The sequence below is a fragment of the Arachis duranensis genome, chromosome 5 (assembly GCF_000817695.3).
Source record: "Arachis duranensis cultivar V14167 chromosome 5, aradu.V14167.gnm2.J7QH, whole genome shotgun sequence".
In the NCBI taxonomy this organism is placed as follows: Eukaryota; Viridiplantae; Streptophyta; class Magnoliopsida; order Fabales; family Fabaceae; genus Arachis; species Arachis duranensis.
Window position 1 is genome coordinate 25,407,781 of NC_029776.3, and position 18,043 is coordinate 25,425,823.

Genomic DNA, 18,043 nt, shown 5'->3' on the forward strand with positions numbered 1-18,043 from the left:
CAGTATCTGTATACCCTCCATCAGAGCCAGTAGTTTTGAGTTAAATCCTCAACTCATTATCATGGTGCAGCAAAATTGCCAATATTCCGGTCTTCCACAGGAAGAACCTACTGAGTTTCTGGCACAGTTCTTATAAATTGCTGACACAATATGTGATAAGAAAATAGATCAGGATATCTATAGATTATTACTGTTTCCATTTGCTGTAAAAGATCAAGCTAAGAGGTGGCTAAATAACCAACCCACAACAAGCATAAGAACATGGAAACAGTTATCAGACAAATTCCTGAATCAATATTTTCCTCCAAAAAGGATGACACAGCTAAGGCTGGACATCCAAGGCTTTAAACAAGAGGATCATGAATCTCTTTATGATGCCTGGGAGAGGTACAGAGAGATGCTAGAAAATGCCCCTTTGAAATATTTTTAGAGTGGATGCAGTTAGACATCTTCTACTATGGGCTTACAGAAAAAGCCCAGATATCTCTAGACCACTCAGCTGGTGGATCTATACACATGAGGAAGACAATTGGAGAAGCTCAAGAGCTCATAGATACAGTTGCTAGAAATCAGTATTTATACTTAAGTAGTGAGTCCTCCATGAAAGAAGAGGCTAAGGCAGTATCCACTAGACTTAGTCCTCTAGAACAAGTTGCTGAACTCAATTAGCAATTATGTTATCTAACAGAACAGCTAGCAGAATTTAAGGAAATGCTACAAGAAACCAAGGATGGTAACCAAAGTATGGAAAAACAATTGAATCAAACAAAACAGCAGTTATCTAGACAAATAACAGAAGAATGCCAAGCTATTCAATTAAGGAGTAGGAAGATATTAAATGTCTCAACTCAAGGCAACAGAAAGTCAAGGAAGGAACAACTGACAGAGGATGAGCAAACCACTGCCCAAAATCCTTCTGAGGACAGTAAGAGCCCAGAGAGGAATAATTTTGGCGTTCAAACGCCAGAAAAGGGTGAAAAATTAGCGTTAAACGCCCAGTGAATGCCCACTTCTGGTATTTGAAGGGTGAAAAACTGGCGTTAAATGCCCAGTCCATGTCCAATTCTGGCGTTTAAACACCAGAAAAGGGTAGAAAATTGGCGTTAAACGCCCATCCAACCCCTAATCCTAGCGTTCAAATGCCAATGAAGGATCAAACACCTGCAAGTGCTGATAGTAACCTCCTAAGAAGGCTTCTCCAACCACCTCTGTAGGAAATAAACCTGCAGCAACTAAGGTTGAGGAATATAAAGCCAAGATGCCTTATCCTCAAAAATTCCGCCAAGCGGAACAGGATAAACAATTTGTCTGCTTTGCATACTATCTCAGGACTCTTAAAATAAAGATCCCGTTTGCAGAGGCACTTGAGCAAATACCCTCTTATGCTAAGTTCATGAAAGAGATCTCAAGTCATAAGAAGGATTGGAGAGAAACTGAAAAAGTTTTCCTCAATGAAGAATGCAGCGCAGTCATTCTGAAAATCTTACCAGAGAAGCTTAAAGATCCCAGAAGCTTTATGATACCATGCACATTAGAGGGTACTTGTACCAAGACAGCTCTATGTGATCTTGGGGCAAGTATCAACCTAATACCTGCATCCACTATCAGAAAGCTTGACTTGACTGAAGAAGTCAAACCAACCCGAATATGTCTCCAACTTGCTGATGGCTCCATTAAATATCCATCAGGCGTAATTGAGGACATGATTGTCAAGGTTGGGCCATTTGCCTTTCCCACTGCCTTTGTTGTGCTGGAAATGGAGGAGCACAAGAGTGCAACTCTCATTCTAGGAAGACCTTTCCTAGCAACTGGATGAACCCTCATTGAGGATGAGTTTAAGTTGAATGCTGTCAAAGCTATGCAGCATCCAGACACATCAAAAGACTGCATGAGAGTTGATATTATTGACTCCCTGGTGGAAAAAGTTAATATGACTAAGAGTCTCGAATCAGAGCTAGAGGACATCTTTAAAGATGTTCAGCCTGATTTGGAGGAACCAGAGAAAACAGAAGAACCCCTAAAAACTCCTCAGGAAGAGGATAAGCCTCCTAAACCCGAGCTCAAACCACTACCACCATCCCTAAAATATGCATTTTTGGGAGAGGATGCAACTTTTCCTGTGATCATAAGCTCTGCCTTAAAACCATAGGAAGAGAAAACACTACTTCAGGTGCTAAAGACACACAAGACAGCTCTTGGGTGGTCCATAAGTGATCTTAAGGGCATTATCCCAGCCAGATGCATGCACAAGATCCTATTGGAGGATGATGCTAAGCCAGTGGTTCAACCACAGAGGCGGCTAAATCCGGCCATGAGGGAAGTAGTGCAGAAAGAGGTCACTAAATTACTAGAGGCTGGGATTATTTATCCTATTTCTGATAGCCTCTAGGTGAGCCCTGTCCAAGTCATCCTAAAGAAGGGAGGTATGACAGTGATTCATAATGAAAAAAATAAACTGGTTCCTACAAGAACAGTTACAGGGTGGCATATGTGTATTGACTACAGAAGCCTCAATACAGCCACCAGAAAAGATCGTTTTCCTTTACCATTCATAGACCAGATGCTAGAAAGACTAGCAGGTCATGACTATTACTACTTTTTGGATGGCAATTCAGGCTATAACCAAATTGCAGTAGATCCTCAGGATCAAGAGAAAACAGCATTCATATGTCCATCTGGAGTATTTGCCTACAGAAGGACGCCATTTGGTATGTGCAATGCACCTGCAACCTTTCAGAGATGCATGCTATCTATCTTCTCTGATATGGTAGAAAAATTTCTGGAAGCCTTCATGGATGACTTCTTAGTATTTGGAGACTCATTCAGCTCATGTCTTGATCATCTAGCACTTATTCTGAAAAGGTGCCAAGAGACTAACCTGGTTTTAAATTGGGAAAAATATCACTTTATAGTGACTGAAGAAATTATCCTTGGGCATAAAATTTCGAACAAGGGAATAGAGGTGGATCAAGCTAAGGTAGAGGTAAGTGAAAAATTATCACCACCTGCCAATGTTAAGGCAATCAGAAGCTTTCTGGGACATACAGGATTTTATAGGAGGTTTATAAAAGATTTTTCAAAAATTGCAAAACCTCTAAGCAATCTGCTAGCTGCTGATACACCCTTTGTCTTTGACACAGAGTGTCTGCAGGCATTTGAGACTCTGAAAGCTAAGCTGATCACAGCAACAGTCTTTTTTGTACCAGACTGGACATTACCATTTGAACTAATGTGTGACGCCAGTGACCATGCCATTGGTGCAGTATTGGGACAGAGGCATGACAAGCTTCTGCACGTTATTTACTATGCCAGTCGTGTTTTAAATGACGCGCAGAAAAATTACACAACCACAGAAAAGGAATTGCTTGCAGTGGTTTATGCCATTGACAAGTTCAGATCCTATTTGGTAGGATCAAAAGTGATTGTGTACACTGACCATGCTACTTTTAAATATCTACTCACAAAGCAGGATTCAAAACGCAGGCTCACAAGATGGGTGTTTCTTCTGTAAGAGTTTGATATAGAAATAAGAGACAGAAATGGGACAAAGAACCAAGTAGCTGATCACCTGTCCCAGATAGAACCAGTAGCAGGGGCGTCTCTTCCCCTGACTGAGATCTCTAAAACCTTTCCAGATGAGCAACTCTTTGCCATTCAGAAAATACCATGGTTTGCAAACATTGCAAACTATAAGGCTGTAAGATTTATACCCAAAGAGTACAGTAGACAGCAAACGAAAAAATTAATTTCTGATGCAAAGTACTACTTGTGAGATGAACCATATCTCTTTAAGAGATGTGCAGACGGAATGATCCACAGATGCGTGCCTAGAGAAGAAGCACAGAAGATCCTATGGCATTGCCATGGATCACAATATAGAGAACATTTCGTAGGTGAGCGAACAGCCACAAAAGTTCTCCAATGTGGCTTCTACTGGCCTACCCTCTATAGAGACTCCCGAGAGTTTGTACGTAACTGTGACAGTTACTAGAGAGCTGGTAATTTGCCTCACGGTTATGCCATGCCTCAGTAAGGGATCTTAGAAATTGAGTTGTTTGATGTATGGAGTATTGATTTCATGGGGCCTTTCCCACTATCATACTTAAACACTTACATTCTGGTAGCAATAGATTATGTATCTAAATGGGTAGAGGCAATTGCCACACCCATTAATGATACTAAGACAGTGCTGAAGTTCTTCCAGAAGCATATCTTTAGCAGATTTGGTGTCCCCAGAATACTAATCAGTGATGGAGGAACTCATTTCTGCAATAAACAGCTTGACTCTGCTTTGATCCGATATGGAATTAACCACAAAGTGGCAACTCCATATCATCCACAGACAAATGGGCAGGCTAAAGTCTCAAATAGGGAACTAAAACAAGTCCTGGAACAGACTGTAAGTACCCGTAGAAAGCATTGGGCAAGGAGTCTGGATGATGCTCTATGGGCATACAGAACTGCATTCAAAACTCATATAGGGACCTCTCCATACCAGCTTGTGTATGGAAAAGCCTGTCACCTACCAGTGGAACTGGACTACAAGGCCTACTGGGCAACCAGATTCCTAAACTTTGATGCCAAGTTAGCTGAAAGATTGCTCCAGTTTAATGAGCTAGAGGAATTCAGACTCAATGCGTTCGAAAATGCAAAAATTTACAAAGAGAAAGCAAAAAGGTGGCATGACAAGAAACTGTCATCCAGAGTCTTTAAGCTAGGACAGAAGGTTCTGCTATTTAACTCTAGGTTCAGACTGTTCCCTGGGAAATTAAAATCCCGATGGATGGGACCATATGTGATCACAAATGTGTCACCATATGGATATATAGAGCTTCAAGATATTGACTCTGACAAAAAGTTTATTGTTAATGGACAGAGAGTCAAACATTATCTTGAAAGCAATGTTGAGCAAGAATGCTCAAAACTGAGACTAGACTAAAGCTCAGTAAAAGTCCAGCTAAAGATAATAAAGAAGCGCTTGCTGGGAGGCAACCCAGTCATTAGCAAGGGTTCTTGTTATTTAAATAATAATTATAGGAGTTTGATATAAATTATCCTTAAGGTTAATTGTCAAAATGCAAAAGTTTACAGAGTTACAGAAGGATTCAAAACACAAAACAGAGAAAAGGAACTCACTGGCGCAAAAATGCCAGTAAGAGGCATTTTGGGCGTTAAACGCCAGAATGGGTACCATTCTAGGCGTTTAACGCCAGAGTTGCAGCATCTTGGGCATTCAAAAAAACGCCCAATAACAAAGGATTCCGGCATTTAACGCCAGCCAGGGTACCTGGCTGGGCGTTAAACGCCCAAATTGGCCAACAAATGGGCGTTAAATTCCAGAATGGATTCCATTCTGGGCGTTTAACGCCAAAACAGACAGGGGAGGTGATTTTGTTTTCACTTCAATTTTTTTCAAATTTTCATGTTTTAATCCATAATTTTCTGCATAAACATGTTACAAACTTTTCATCTCTCAAATTCAATTTTCAAAAATTTAATAATCTTCTAAATTCTTTTTAATTTTCTTTTAAAATCTCTTTCAAATCTTTTTCAAAAACTCATTTAACTTTTCAATTTCTTTCCAAATCTTTTCCAACTCATTATATCATCTTTTAATTCTTAGATGCATCAACAAAAAATTCAGATTTAACTTCTTTATATCTTTTCCATATCTTTTTAATTTTAAAATCTCATCTTTTTCATATCATGATTCATCTTTTACAAATCATATCTTTCTATCATATCTTTTTAAAATTTTTGAAACCCACCCCCTCCCTTTTAAATACACGTTCGGCCATCCCCATACCTCCACCATTTGAATCTGTCTCCCGCTCTATTCCTTTCCTTTCCTTTCTTTTGCTTGAGGACAAGCAAACCTCTAAGTTTGGTGTATTTTTCTGTGATCACTGAGCAAAACCTCACCAAGATCATGGCCCTTAAAGGAAAACAAACCATTTTAAGAGGCAAGAAAGAGAATAATCCAAAACCACTTTGGAATCATGAGAGGTTCTTAACCAAAGAACATGCAGACCATTACCACAAAATAATGGGTTTGAGGTCAGTGATCCCGGAAGTTAAGTTTGATCTGAAAGAAGATGAATATCCGGAGATCCAAGAACAGATTTAAAATAGAGGTTGGAAAATCCTAGCTAATTCTGAGACAAAGGAGGGAAAAACATAGTCCAGGAATTCTACTCAAATCTGTGGCTAACAGATAAGCAGAGAATGACGGGAATCGCCTTTCATACCTTTCGAACTATGGTCAGAGGGAAGACTATTTACTTCCACCTTGACAAAATAAGAGAGGTCTTCAAGCTGCCTCAACTACAAGATGATCCAGAATCCTTTAATAGGAGAATGGTGAGAGTAGATAAGCGTATGGACCAAGTTCTAGAGGACATATGCCTCCCTGGAACTAAGTGGATAACCAACTCAAAAGGTGTCCTAAACCAACTCAAGAGAGGAGATCTCAAATCAGTCGCTAGGGGCTGGTTGGACTTCATTGGGTATTCTATACTACCTACTAGCAACCGCTCTGAAGTCACTGTCAAAAGAGCAGTGATGATCCATTGCATTATGCTGGAAAATGAAGTGGAGATTCATCATCTAATTTCTTGTGAGATTTACACAATTGCAAATAAGAACTCCACTGAAGCCAAATTGGCTTACCCAAGCTTAATATCTATGCTATGTAAAGATGTTGGGGTAAAGATGGGAGTGGATGAGTTCATCTCAGTCGAGCATCCAATCACTAGAAAGTCAATAGAGGGTCAACAAGTACACGACAACTCCATCAAGAGGAGGGCACAGGAGTTCCTCCCAGAAATCCCTCAAATTGACTACTGGGCCCGCCTAGAAGCATCTGTCACCAAGCTGTAAGTAGCTATGGATCAACTTAAGGAAGAACATCAAAATCAAAATAGCATGCTCTGCAAGCTACTTAAGGAACAAGAAAAGTAAGGGCGTGAGCTACAGGAGCTGAAGTGCCAGAAGCTCTCCCTTGAGGGACCAGACACACCACAGATTGAAGAAGCATCCATCTCCCAAAATAAAGGTTGTTGAGTCCTAATCTTAAATCTGTGATAACTTTTATTATTAGAAACCTATCTTAAGAATTACATGAGTATTAGTAATTAGGGTCTTTATTTTTATTTTTTATTTTTATTTTTATTTTTATTATCTCCAAGTAAGCTATAATTTATTCTTCTCATCATAACTAAACATGAATAAAATAGTAGATTTTCTTCAGAGTAAGGAGGCAATTATTTCAAGTTGTCAATAAGAAAATTTTTAATTATTTTTTTGTGGTGGCAACACTTTTTGTCTTCTGAATGAATGCTTGAACAGTGCATATTTTTTATAGTGAAGTTTATGAATGTTAAAATTGTTGGCTCTTGAAAGAATGATGAAAAGAAAAAGAAATGTTATTGATAATATGAAAAATCACAAAATTGATTCTTAAAGTAAGAAAAAGTAGTGAAAAACACAAAGCTTGCAAAAAAAATGAAAAATAAAGAAAAAGCAAGCAGAAAAAGCCAATAGCCCTTTAAACCAAAAGGCAAGGGTAAAAAGGATCCAAGGCTTTGAGCATTAATGGATAGGAGGGTCCAAGGAAATAAAATCCTGGCCTAAGCGGATAAATCAAGCTGTCCCTAACCATGTGCTTGTGTCATGAAGGTTCAAGTGAAACGCTTGAGACTGAGTGGTTAAAGTCGTGATCCAAAGCAAAAGAGTGTGCCTAAGAACTCTGGGCACCTCTAACTGGGGACTCTAGCAAAGCTGAGTCACAATCTGAAAGGTTCACCCAGTTATGTGTCTGTGGCATTTATATATCCTGTAGTACTACTTAAAAATAAGATGCTTAGGGTCACAGCCAAGACTCATAAAGTAGCTGTGTTCAAGAATCAACATATTGAACTAGGAGAATCAATAACACTATCCGAATTCTGAGTTTCTATGGATGACAATCATTCTGAACTTCAAAGGATAAATTGAGATGCCAAAACTGTTCAGGAGCAAAAAGCTACTAGTCCCGCTCATCTAATTAGAATTTGAGCTTCACTTAAAACTCTGAGATGTATTGCCTCTTGATTTTCTTTCTACCCTATTTTATTTATCTAGTTGCTTGGGGACAAGCAATAGTTTAAGTTTGGTGTTGTGATGAGCGGATATTTTATACGCTTTTTGGTGGTTTTTTCATGTAGTTTTTAGTATGTTTTAATCACTTTTTAGTATATTTTTATTAGTTTTTGTGCAACAATCACATTTTTGGACTTTACTATGAGTTTGTGTATTTTTCCGTGATTTCAGGTATTTTCTGGCTGAAATTGAGGGACTTGAGCAAAAATCTTATTCAGAGGCTGAGAAAGGACTGCAGATGCTGTTGGATTCTGACCTCCCTGCACTCGGAATGGATTTTCTAGAGCTACAAAAGTCAAATTGACGCGTTTCCAATTGCGTTGGAAAGTAGACATCTTGGGCTTTCCAAAAATATATAATAGTTCATACTTTGACTGAGATTTGATAGCATAAACTGGCGTTTAAACGCCAGATTTTTACCCTTTTTCTGGCATTAAACGCCAGAACTGGCATAAAAGTAGGAGTTAAACGCCCAAACTGGCACCAAAGCTGGCGTTTAATGCCAGGAATAGCCTATGCACGTGAAAGCTTCAATGCTCAGCCCAAACACATACCAAGTGGGCCCCGGAAGTAGATTTCTACACTATCTATCTTAGTTTACCCATTTTTTGTAAACTTAGGTTACTAGTTTAGTATAAAAATTACTTTTAGAGATTCATTTTGCACCTTATGACGTTTTACATCTGAATCTGTATCTTCTACGGCATGTGTCTCTAAACTTCATGGTTGGGGGTGAGGAGCTCTGTTGTATCTCGATGGATTAATTCAATTATTTCTGTTTTCTATTTAATCACGCTTGTTTCTATTCTAAGATATCATTCGCACTTCATCATGATGAATGTGATTATCCGTGACACTCATCACCATTCTCAACTTATGAATGCGTGCCTAACAACCACTTATGTTCTACCTTAGATTGAGTGTGTATCTCTTGGGTTCCTGATTCACGAGTTTGATTGCCTCTCCTGATAATAGAGTGTTCAAATCTGTGAAACCAGAGTCTTCGTGGTATAAGCTAGAATCAATTGGCAGCACTTTTGAGATCCGAAAAGTATAAACCTTGTCTGTGGTATTTCGAGTAGGATCTGGGAAGGGGTGACTGTGACGAGCTTCAAACTCACAAATGTTGGGCGCAGTGACAGTGTGCAAAAGGTTCAATGGATCCTATTCCAGCACGAGTGAGAACTGACAGATGATTAGCCCTACAAAACCCGTAGTTGGACCATTTTCACTAAGAGGATGGATGGTAGTCATTGACAATGGTGATCCACCAACATACAGCTTGCCATGGAAGGAGTCTTGCGTGCGTGAAGAAGACAACAGTAGGAAAGCAGAGATTCAGAAGATAGAGCATCTCCAAAACCTCAACCTGTTCTCCATTACTGCATAACAAGTATTATTCATTTCATGTTCTTTTACTTTTTACAAACAAAACTCTTTTCATTATTAATCTCCTGACTAAGGTTTACAAGATAACCATAGATTGCTTCAAGCTGACAATATCCGTGGGATCGACCCTTACTCACGTAAGGTATTACTTGGACGACCCAGTACACTTGCTGGTTAGTGGCACCGGAGTTATGAAAAGTGTGAATCACAATTCCATGCACCAGTAAACTAAGGGGTGAGAACCTAAGGTTTTCAGCAGGGTACTATACAGAAAATTAAGCAGTTTCGCAGCCTAAGTCTAAGAATTCGCGTATTTACTTCAGTAAGTCATGCAAACAAGTATAAGCACAAGCATATAGCAGAATAATAAACAAGCACAGAATACAGGAAGCAGAAATAAATCATAATCACAGAAAAATGTAGCAACCAAGTATGATGCAAGTTTAGTCCTATGCAGGCCATGAGCTCATGTGTCAGTTTAAATCTCACAACTCGACATTACCCAGGAACTTGTAACAACCCAGGTTTTGAGTACGCAAGATCTTTTCTAAAGACACGGAGTTCTCCGGAAGATCAGTGAAGGGAGCATCTCTACTGTATCATCAAGCATCTCAATCCTCATTGTCATTATGTAATCTCTAAGCTAGAACCTCTTTTGAGGCAAGCTCGACAACGCGGTCACGGAGAACCTAGTTTTTGAACCGTATCGGTTATGAGCTTTTGATTTTGGTTTTCGTAAATAGTCTCAGTTTGAAGAACCAGACTCGATTCATAAGAGAAGAAAAATAGTAATATGATATTATTATTATATTAATATTAGAGATGGTTGAATAATATTATTATATTTTTTATTTGTTTTAGTTAAAAATAAGAGATCGGTTTAACCAGGTTTACAGTCTACTGGTGCAGGTTAACACCAGCACTCTCTAATGACTTTAGCAATGCTAATACCTCATCATATACCTTCTATTCTCATGTTAATCATGTTACTAGTATCATTTAGAGTAGTAGCTCAGATATTAATCTCTAGAAGTGTTGTTAAGTGTATGTTCTAATACATCTAGTTTTAGTAATTATACACCTAAGATATTTTAATATTATTTTAATCCACCTCCAAGGCAGCCAATACAAACTCACCCTACACCCCCAAGACCTCCAAGGCTGCCTCATTTTCTCATTGTGGCTGAAAATCTTCAAGAGAGAAAAGAGAGAAAAGTTCTTGGTTCCTAATCTTCAAAACTTGATTTCTTCCGAACTAAAACTCAAATCAAAATTTCAATCCGACCAAAATGATCATCTCTTCTTTCTCTACATAACCATGTAACATATAAAGGGTAGAAATAAGGTGAGATGACTGTTCCATTCCCCTTTGAATTCAATTTTCAAGAGCACATGCATAAACATGTATTTTCTTGATGTTCTTCCATAGATCTCTTGCTTAACTTAACTTGTGGGCCAAAGATATTCAGTTTTCAGCAAGTTTAAGATGATGATATCCTTCCTAAGCTGTTGCTGAAGTTTTATTTAGTTGATGGTTTAGAGTTTTAAAGTTGTTCTTGATTGGATTTAGGAGGAAAAAGTGCTCTAGGAACACCTTGAAGCATAACCAAAAATAGGAGAAGCAAATCAAGGTAGGTTTTGGTGAAATTAATCTTGATTAATTGTGTTTGAGTTGTGTGATTATGATATGGTTTGGCTATGCTTGAAATTGATTGTTTATATAAGTGATTCTTGTTGAAATTTTGGTGAAAATTTGATGAAATTTGATGATATTCAAGCTATAAATGCATGTTCTTGTGGCTGCTGGAATTTTGAATCCTAACCCTTAAATTGGGGTTGGTTTTGTGCTGAAATCAAATGAAAAAGATGGGGCTTTAGTGGCTGCCAATTTATTATGAATTATAGTAAAATTCGATTACTGAAAAGATTGAAAAATGGGTGAAACAAAGAAAGAATCTGAAGAATTTATGAAAAACACGAAGAACACTCTGAGTATGATGAAGAAAAATGAAGAACACCTTTTTTATCCATAAAAGGGAAAGGAAGTAAATATTTTGGTGTTTGAGGGGTTATTTTGTAATTTCTAAAAGTTAGGGTGGTTAAAGTAAAAATACTAAAAGTTATTGGTGGTAAAAAGTGAATTTATAAAGTAAAAGATAAAAAGAGGGAAATTTTTGAAAACTTAATAATAAAATAATAAATAATAATAAAATATTAAATAATATTATTTAATTAAAAATAATATTTTAATAAAAATAATAAAATAATGCGAAAAAGACAATTTTTCGTAAAGCTTTAGAAAGACAACTTTAAACTCAGAATCTCATAATCATCTTCATAAAATACGTAGGGAGTGGCAATAACATATTAGTGAGGCAAAGACAAAGGAAAGATAAAAAGTTGAAGGAAAGATAAGAATCGAAGAAAAAGTCAGTAAAGTTGTAATGACAGAAATAAATGGTGATTAGTGAGCAAACTAGGAGCAACATAGTTAGTATTTGAGTTGCGCCTAGGGTAAGGTATAATATGAAAAGTTAAACTATTTCAGTATAGACTTAATGAATCTATATTTGGGATAGGCTAACTATTCATACCAAAATTTACATAAGCTATAAATACATACATTAAACAGAGAAACTAAAGCCGAGTAAAGAGACAAAGAGAAAAGAGTAATCAGAGTAGAGTAAAGAGACAAAGAGAAAAGAGTAATATGATAAAGATAATAAAGGACAAGCAGAGGGCCTATTGAAAGGCCATTTGTTGCATTAAGGCAACTCTAGAGATATTTGTATGTTCATCTGCTGCGTAGTTGAAGCAGTCAGATAGATGGTGGTGCGACTACCGAGAACGCTTTCCTTGGATACTTAGCTATAATGCTATTCTATAAGTCATAGGACTCTTATAGAGGTATCGAGAACACATATAATAAGCATATGCTCCTGTAAGTCAAAGGACTCCTACAGTGAGTGTGTGTGTGTATGTGTGTGCTCCTGTAAGTCAAAGGACTCTTACAGTGAGTGTGTTGGGCAGATATAAATTAACTAGCTCCGCCTGCAAGTCAAAAGACTCTTGCAGTGGGTTGCTAGTACCGCCCTACAAGTCAAAGGACTCTTGAAGTGGTTTGCTTCGCAAGTCAAAGGACTTTTGCGATGGGTATTGCCAACAAGAAAGCCTTACCTGGTCAAAGGACTCCGGGTAACGTTGGAAGGAGGTATGTAACTGACAAATGAGCTAATTACCTGCATTAGGGCTAGACATACATCATACTTGGTTGTGCATTTCCTCTATTATGATTGTTGTATGAATGTATGCTTTCTTTGTTTGTATCCTATTCTCTGTGTCTGTATTTTATTTTCTTGTATTCTTCTGTTTGTGTTCTGCTTTTTATTTTCTCTATTTTCTCTATTTATCTGTATCTTCTATTTATTGCTTCTCTGTATTCTGCTATTTGTCTGCTAAACAACACAAAATTAATGAACTTAACTAGTAACCCCGGCCCTACTAAGAACTCCCCAGTTCTTACCCCTTATCTCTCCCTTTCCCCTCCAGATGGAAGCAAAAGTATCCTTCCGTAATTCATTGATGATTGTTCTACAAAAAGGTTCTGCTCTGGGTAGTCTTCTGAGTCTAGAGTGAAATTCATTTTCTGTTTATATGTATATACTGTGAGACTAACCAACGTCTGCAACACGTTTGTATGCGAACTTTAACCTAAATCTTGTATACGAGACTCCTGTTATATGGCTACTTGATGGAGTACCAGTGAGATGTCATATGGCAATGTATAATCGTGCAGAGGAGTAGTAGATGATGTTCCACCTTTTGATGACATTCTAACTGACTTGAGTTTTGAAGACCTAGAACGTACTTTCTCTCGCTTTAGTAGTTTAGAGGAACTAAGTGAGTATAGAGTCTAGGCTAGCCTGGGTGCCAGCTTAGGGACTTCTTGAATAGGTCAGAGGTCTGGGATGTTGTATGTATATATGTATATAGTTATTACCTAGCTACTTGTAGGGGTGTACTAACTAAGACCTAAGTTCCAATAAAGACTTGATAACTAAATGTTGTCAACTGCTTAAAATGTATATGTGTATATAAGTGTGGTTGTTTATAACTATTTTATCTGTTATTCTTTGTAAGTTGACTATGAGTTATTCTGTTTATTAATCCAAACATTTTTCAAAACAAAAAAAAGTACTTCACAAAATAACTATATTTTTAACAACGAATCAGGCTCATATAATAAATAATAGATAATAATTAGGAAGACAAATTGGTAGCTTCAGTTTCCGGTATGATCTAGACATACTGAAAATTGGGTCGCTACAATACAAAACTAGTCCTAGATATGGTTTCCTCATTTGCGTCAATCCGTGTTGTGACGTATGGTTAAAATACCACCAATCTATAACAACAGGCAATTGTCACAAAGCTTAATTCTATAATATACACACAAATGGAAAATAGAGTTTTACCAGTCAGTAAGTAATACCCGCCTCCACACAACCTCTAACACCTTGGGGCTTACAATTTCCTTTTCTTCGGCACATTTTAATAATTTTTTCTCTCTAAGGGACTTCTCTACCCATCTTTTATAACAACTTGTGCCTGGTATCTTGTCTTTAAATTTCTCTACCCTTGTGTCATATTTACCATTTTGTCTTTAGTAATTATATGTATTTTCAATTTTGCCCTTTTGTACATAACTTCTCTTTTTATCGTTTTCGTTAGACTTTTAGTGACACTTTCACCACTAATGTTATCACTTTACCATTTTATCCTCATATCCTTTTTAACATACCTGTTTACCCTTCATTAAGTTAATTAACCATTTTTCTATTTACTTTATGCCCAAAATTACTATTTTAACCCTAAGTGTTCTAATTTTTTCATTTAATCTTATTTAGCATAAAAACTTTACCGAATTAATCCTAATATTTTTTTATGACCAAATTACCCCTAATGATTTTAATTAGTGCCAATTTTATCCTTAGAAGCCTAAAAGACTATTTTACCCTTTATTAATTTGTTTACTTGTTTTAGTTACCACTTTTACAGTTTTACTCCTAATTTTTACTAAAACTTTTATTTAAGTCCAGAACTTTATTTTAATTATAATTTTGACTAAACTAATATATTTAATTACTATTTTACCCCTAAATACACTAAGTTCATAATTCTACTTATATTTCATTTATATTATATTTTTAACCCTCTTTTTATCCGAAATAACTATAAAACCCTTTTCACTTTTACAAACTTGTTCCATAGGATCAAAGCTAGTTTTCTAAATTTTTTTAACTATCCAACACGTCACTTTTCATGTCTTTTGTGGCTGAAATTTTCAGAGGTACATGTTTTCATTTTTACCCACTTTTAGTGACTTTTAAAACTTGAAACTTAAACTCCAAGTGCTCCAAATAATTTCAGTTGTTCCATATAATTTTCAGAGGCGAATAAGCTTCATATATCATCCAATAACAAGTCAAGAATAGAGAAGTATTAATGAATTTTAGAAATTAAAAATCAAATACGAAATCATCACAAAGTGGCTTATATAACTACCAAACCAAGCACAAATATATTCTAATTATTTGTAACCTTTACTTCATGTTTAATTCAGTTCCTAAGCCTCTTAAACACCAGAAAATACTAACAAAAGAAAGAATACAGTTGGAGGTGGTGTAATTTTCTTTGGTAAAAAAGTGTTATAAAAAGTGATGAAATTTGACCACTTTGAGCTTGAATTTGTGTAGCTCCTTAGGAGTGCTCCATATGAACTTTAAGAGAGATTTTCTAGACATAGAAGATAGTAAGAATTCACTATAATCACTACTGGAAAAATAAAAAAGAATGGAAAAGGAACAAGAGCTCACCTTGCTGAATTTTTGCAAGAATTGGTGAAAACGAGTAAAGAATTGTGTTTGAATTGCTTGGATTATTGAAGAACATATGAAAAACAATGGAAGAGCTGCTGAAATCAAAGCCGAAATGAAGAGAGAAGGTGCTGTATTTTTCTCTCTTTTTCTCTCAAGAATTCGATCAAAAAGGTGGTAAAAATGCAGAAGTGTTTGTAAAATTTGTTAGCAAGATATTTTTAAATAAAAATTTAGAGTGTTAGATGAATTTATGATGGTACAAACGGCTAAGAATTTTATGGTCAAGNNTCTCGCCCCTGAGAGTGAGAGAAAGGGTGTGTTGCTTGGAAAACAAGCAAGAGTATTTAGGGTCTCTAGGAGTTATTTGCAGAATACTAGTAGGAAGTCACTTCGGAGTAACTCTTACTGTGCGGTAAAATAACTAACGGCTGAGATTTATTCTTAAAGAAATAAATTATGAATGGATGGCTAAGATTAATTTTGGGACACAATTATAAAGATAGAAATTATTTTACCACTAGTTTCGAGGTTTTTTATTACTAACTTTTTTCTGGCACGCGCAAAACTATCATAAAAGTGAATTTTTGGCTCAAAAAGTTTCTAGCGAGAAAAATAAACCATTGGCAATCAAATCTTCACTTTTTACTAGTCAAATTTGACTTAAAGGAATTAATTACCCTCGTAAAGTCAAGTTTGACTCATTAATTACCTTATTTTATTTTATTTTTTTTACCATTGGACCTGCCTCACTAATTCTTATTGAGTCGTGGTTTAAAATTTTGCGGAATAAGTTACAAAATAGTCTAAAAAGTCAGTTATCAAAATTCATATTCTTACAATAGCTGCAACATCTTCTAATTATGATGGAAATACTTATAATAAATGAGGCATGTTGTGAATGCTTTTGGCTTAGGAGTCTGATTGGATATATTCAATCATCACGTGGGTTGTCTGACAAGAAGATAGCCCCTACAACGTTGTATGAAGATAATGCGGCGTGTATTACTCAACTCAAAAGTAGATATATCAAAGGTGACCAAACGAAACATATTTCTCCCATGTTCTTTTTCACATACAACCTTCAAAATCAAAGAACAATTGAAGTTCATCAAATTTGTTCAAGTGATAATTTGACAGACTTATTTATCAAGTCACTTCCTGCATTCTCCTTTAAAATTCTAGTACACAAAATCAGAATGCGTCACTTTTTGAGATATTATATGATGTTGACAATAAGACAAGAGACTATCCTCTTTTTTCTGATAAGGTTTTTATCTATTATTTTTTTATGAGATTTTTTAATGTGATAGTTCTCATTTGTACTTTTTTTTTAGTCAGTTTTTATCCTACAAAATTTTTAATGAGACATATTCCGAATAACATCTAAGAAAAAATGTTATAAAATGATTATTGTTGTGGATGTCATATCATGAAATATTATCATATATAATAAAATATGAAACATACATAATAGAATACGAAACATTATCAATTAATAAAATATGTGTTTTTATAATAGATTTCTACTCATTAGTAAGTGTGTTAAGTAAATAATACCCTACCAATATTTAATTCAATTAAAATTTCATCTATAAATAAATCTTAAAAAAAGATTTTAACATACTAAAAATAACACATAATAAAAAATATACATAATTATCTATCTCAAGTAGTCTTTTACAGAAACAAATTCAATAGGAGCGTAAGTAGTACTGTAGTAGGCTTGGTTTCCAAAATTTTAAAGAAGTAAGTATATATATAACAGATTTGTTTTATTATTTTGTTCTCGTTTTAAAAATAAATCTTGGATTTTGTTTAATAATAAGCAAAAAGACTAACTTTATAATTTGTGGTTTTAGAGAAACAATTATTCATATAGTAAACCAATTTTAGTACTCGAATACTATATTATTTTTATAAGGGATGATATATTTTTATTATTTTAATATTTTTATTCTTATTATTAAAAATTTATTAAATATATTAAAAAATAAAAAATTAATAATTTAATAATACTCAAAAAAAATTTATATTTAAATTATTTTATTAATTTAATGATACCCAAACTAATCCTGATATCTAAAGCCTAAAACCTCGCTTGGCTGAACCTTCGTATCAACTTGCAGCTCGGACGCACCCTCGCAGCCCTCCTTCTCCCTTCTTTATTATTACTTGTTTTACTAAATGACAAAAATTAAATAAGATTTGAGATTCTTATCGATTAGGATTTGAATATTTTAAAGTTTGAATTTTATTTTAGAGAGTAAAATATAATTTTTTATTATTAATTTCATAAGTGGAACTAATAATAAATATGAAAGAGAAATTATTCAAAAATAAAAGATGATATTTTATTTTTTAAAATAAAATTCAAACTTTCGAAAATCTAAATTAAAAAGGGTTAGTTTAGTACACAACAAAATCAAAATTAATTTGATTTTAAAATTAACTTTTTTTTTATTTGAAATGAATAAAAAATAGGAACGAAAAACACTTCTACTCTCCAACAATAACATGGCTTTGATGTTTTCAGTTTAAAAGTCTTAAACTGCAACAATCCAACATTCCAAACCCTGCCTATGGCTTTGAGGGCGGCTGCGGTTGCGGCGCAGCCTTCGTCGCGCAGTTTATGGCGG

The 18,043-nt window shown here is 35.4% G+C and overlaps 1 protein-coding gene across 1 annotated transcript in view; it reads left to right on the forward strand.

Moving 5' to 3' along the window:
• The first annotated feature begins 12,677 nt into the window (after positions 1-12,677).
• The window catches only part of LOC107488830 (organelle RRM domain-containing protein 2, mitochondrial), a 7,572-nt gene continuing 2,206 nt past the window's right edge, over positions 12,678-18,043 (forward strand). Inside the window, exons 1-2 of the mRNA XM_016109610.3 lie at positions 12,678-12,739; positions 17,941-18,032. Coding sequence (XP_015965096.1) covers positions 12,678-12,739; positions 17,941-18,032 — 154 coding nt within the window. The remainder of the gene's footprint in view (positions 12,740-17,940; positions 18,033-18,043) is intronic.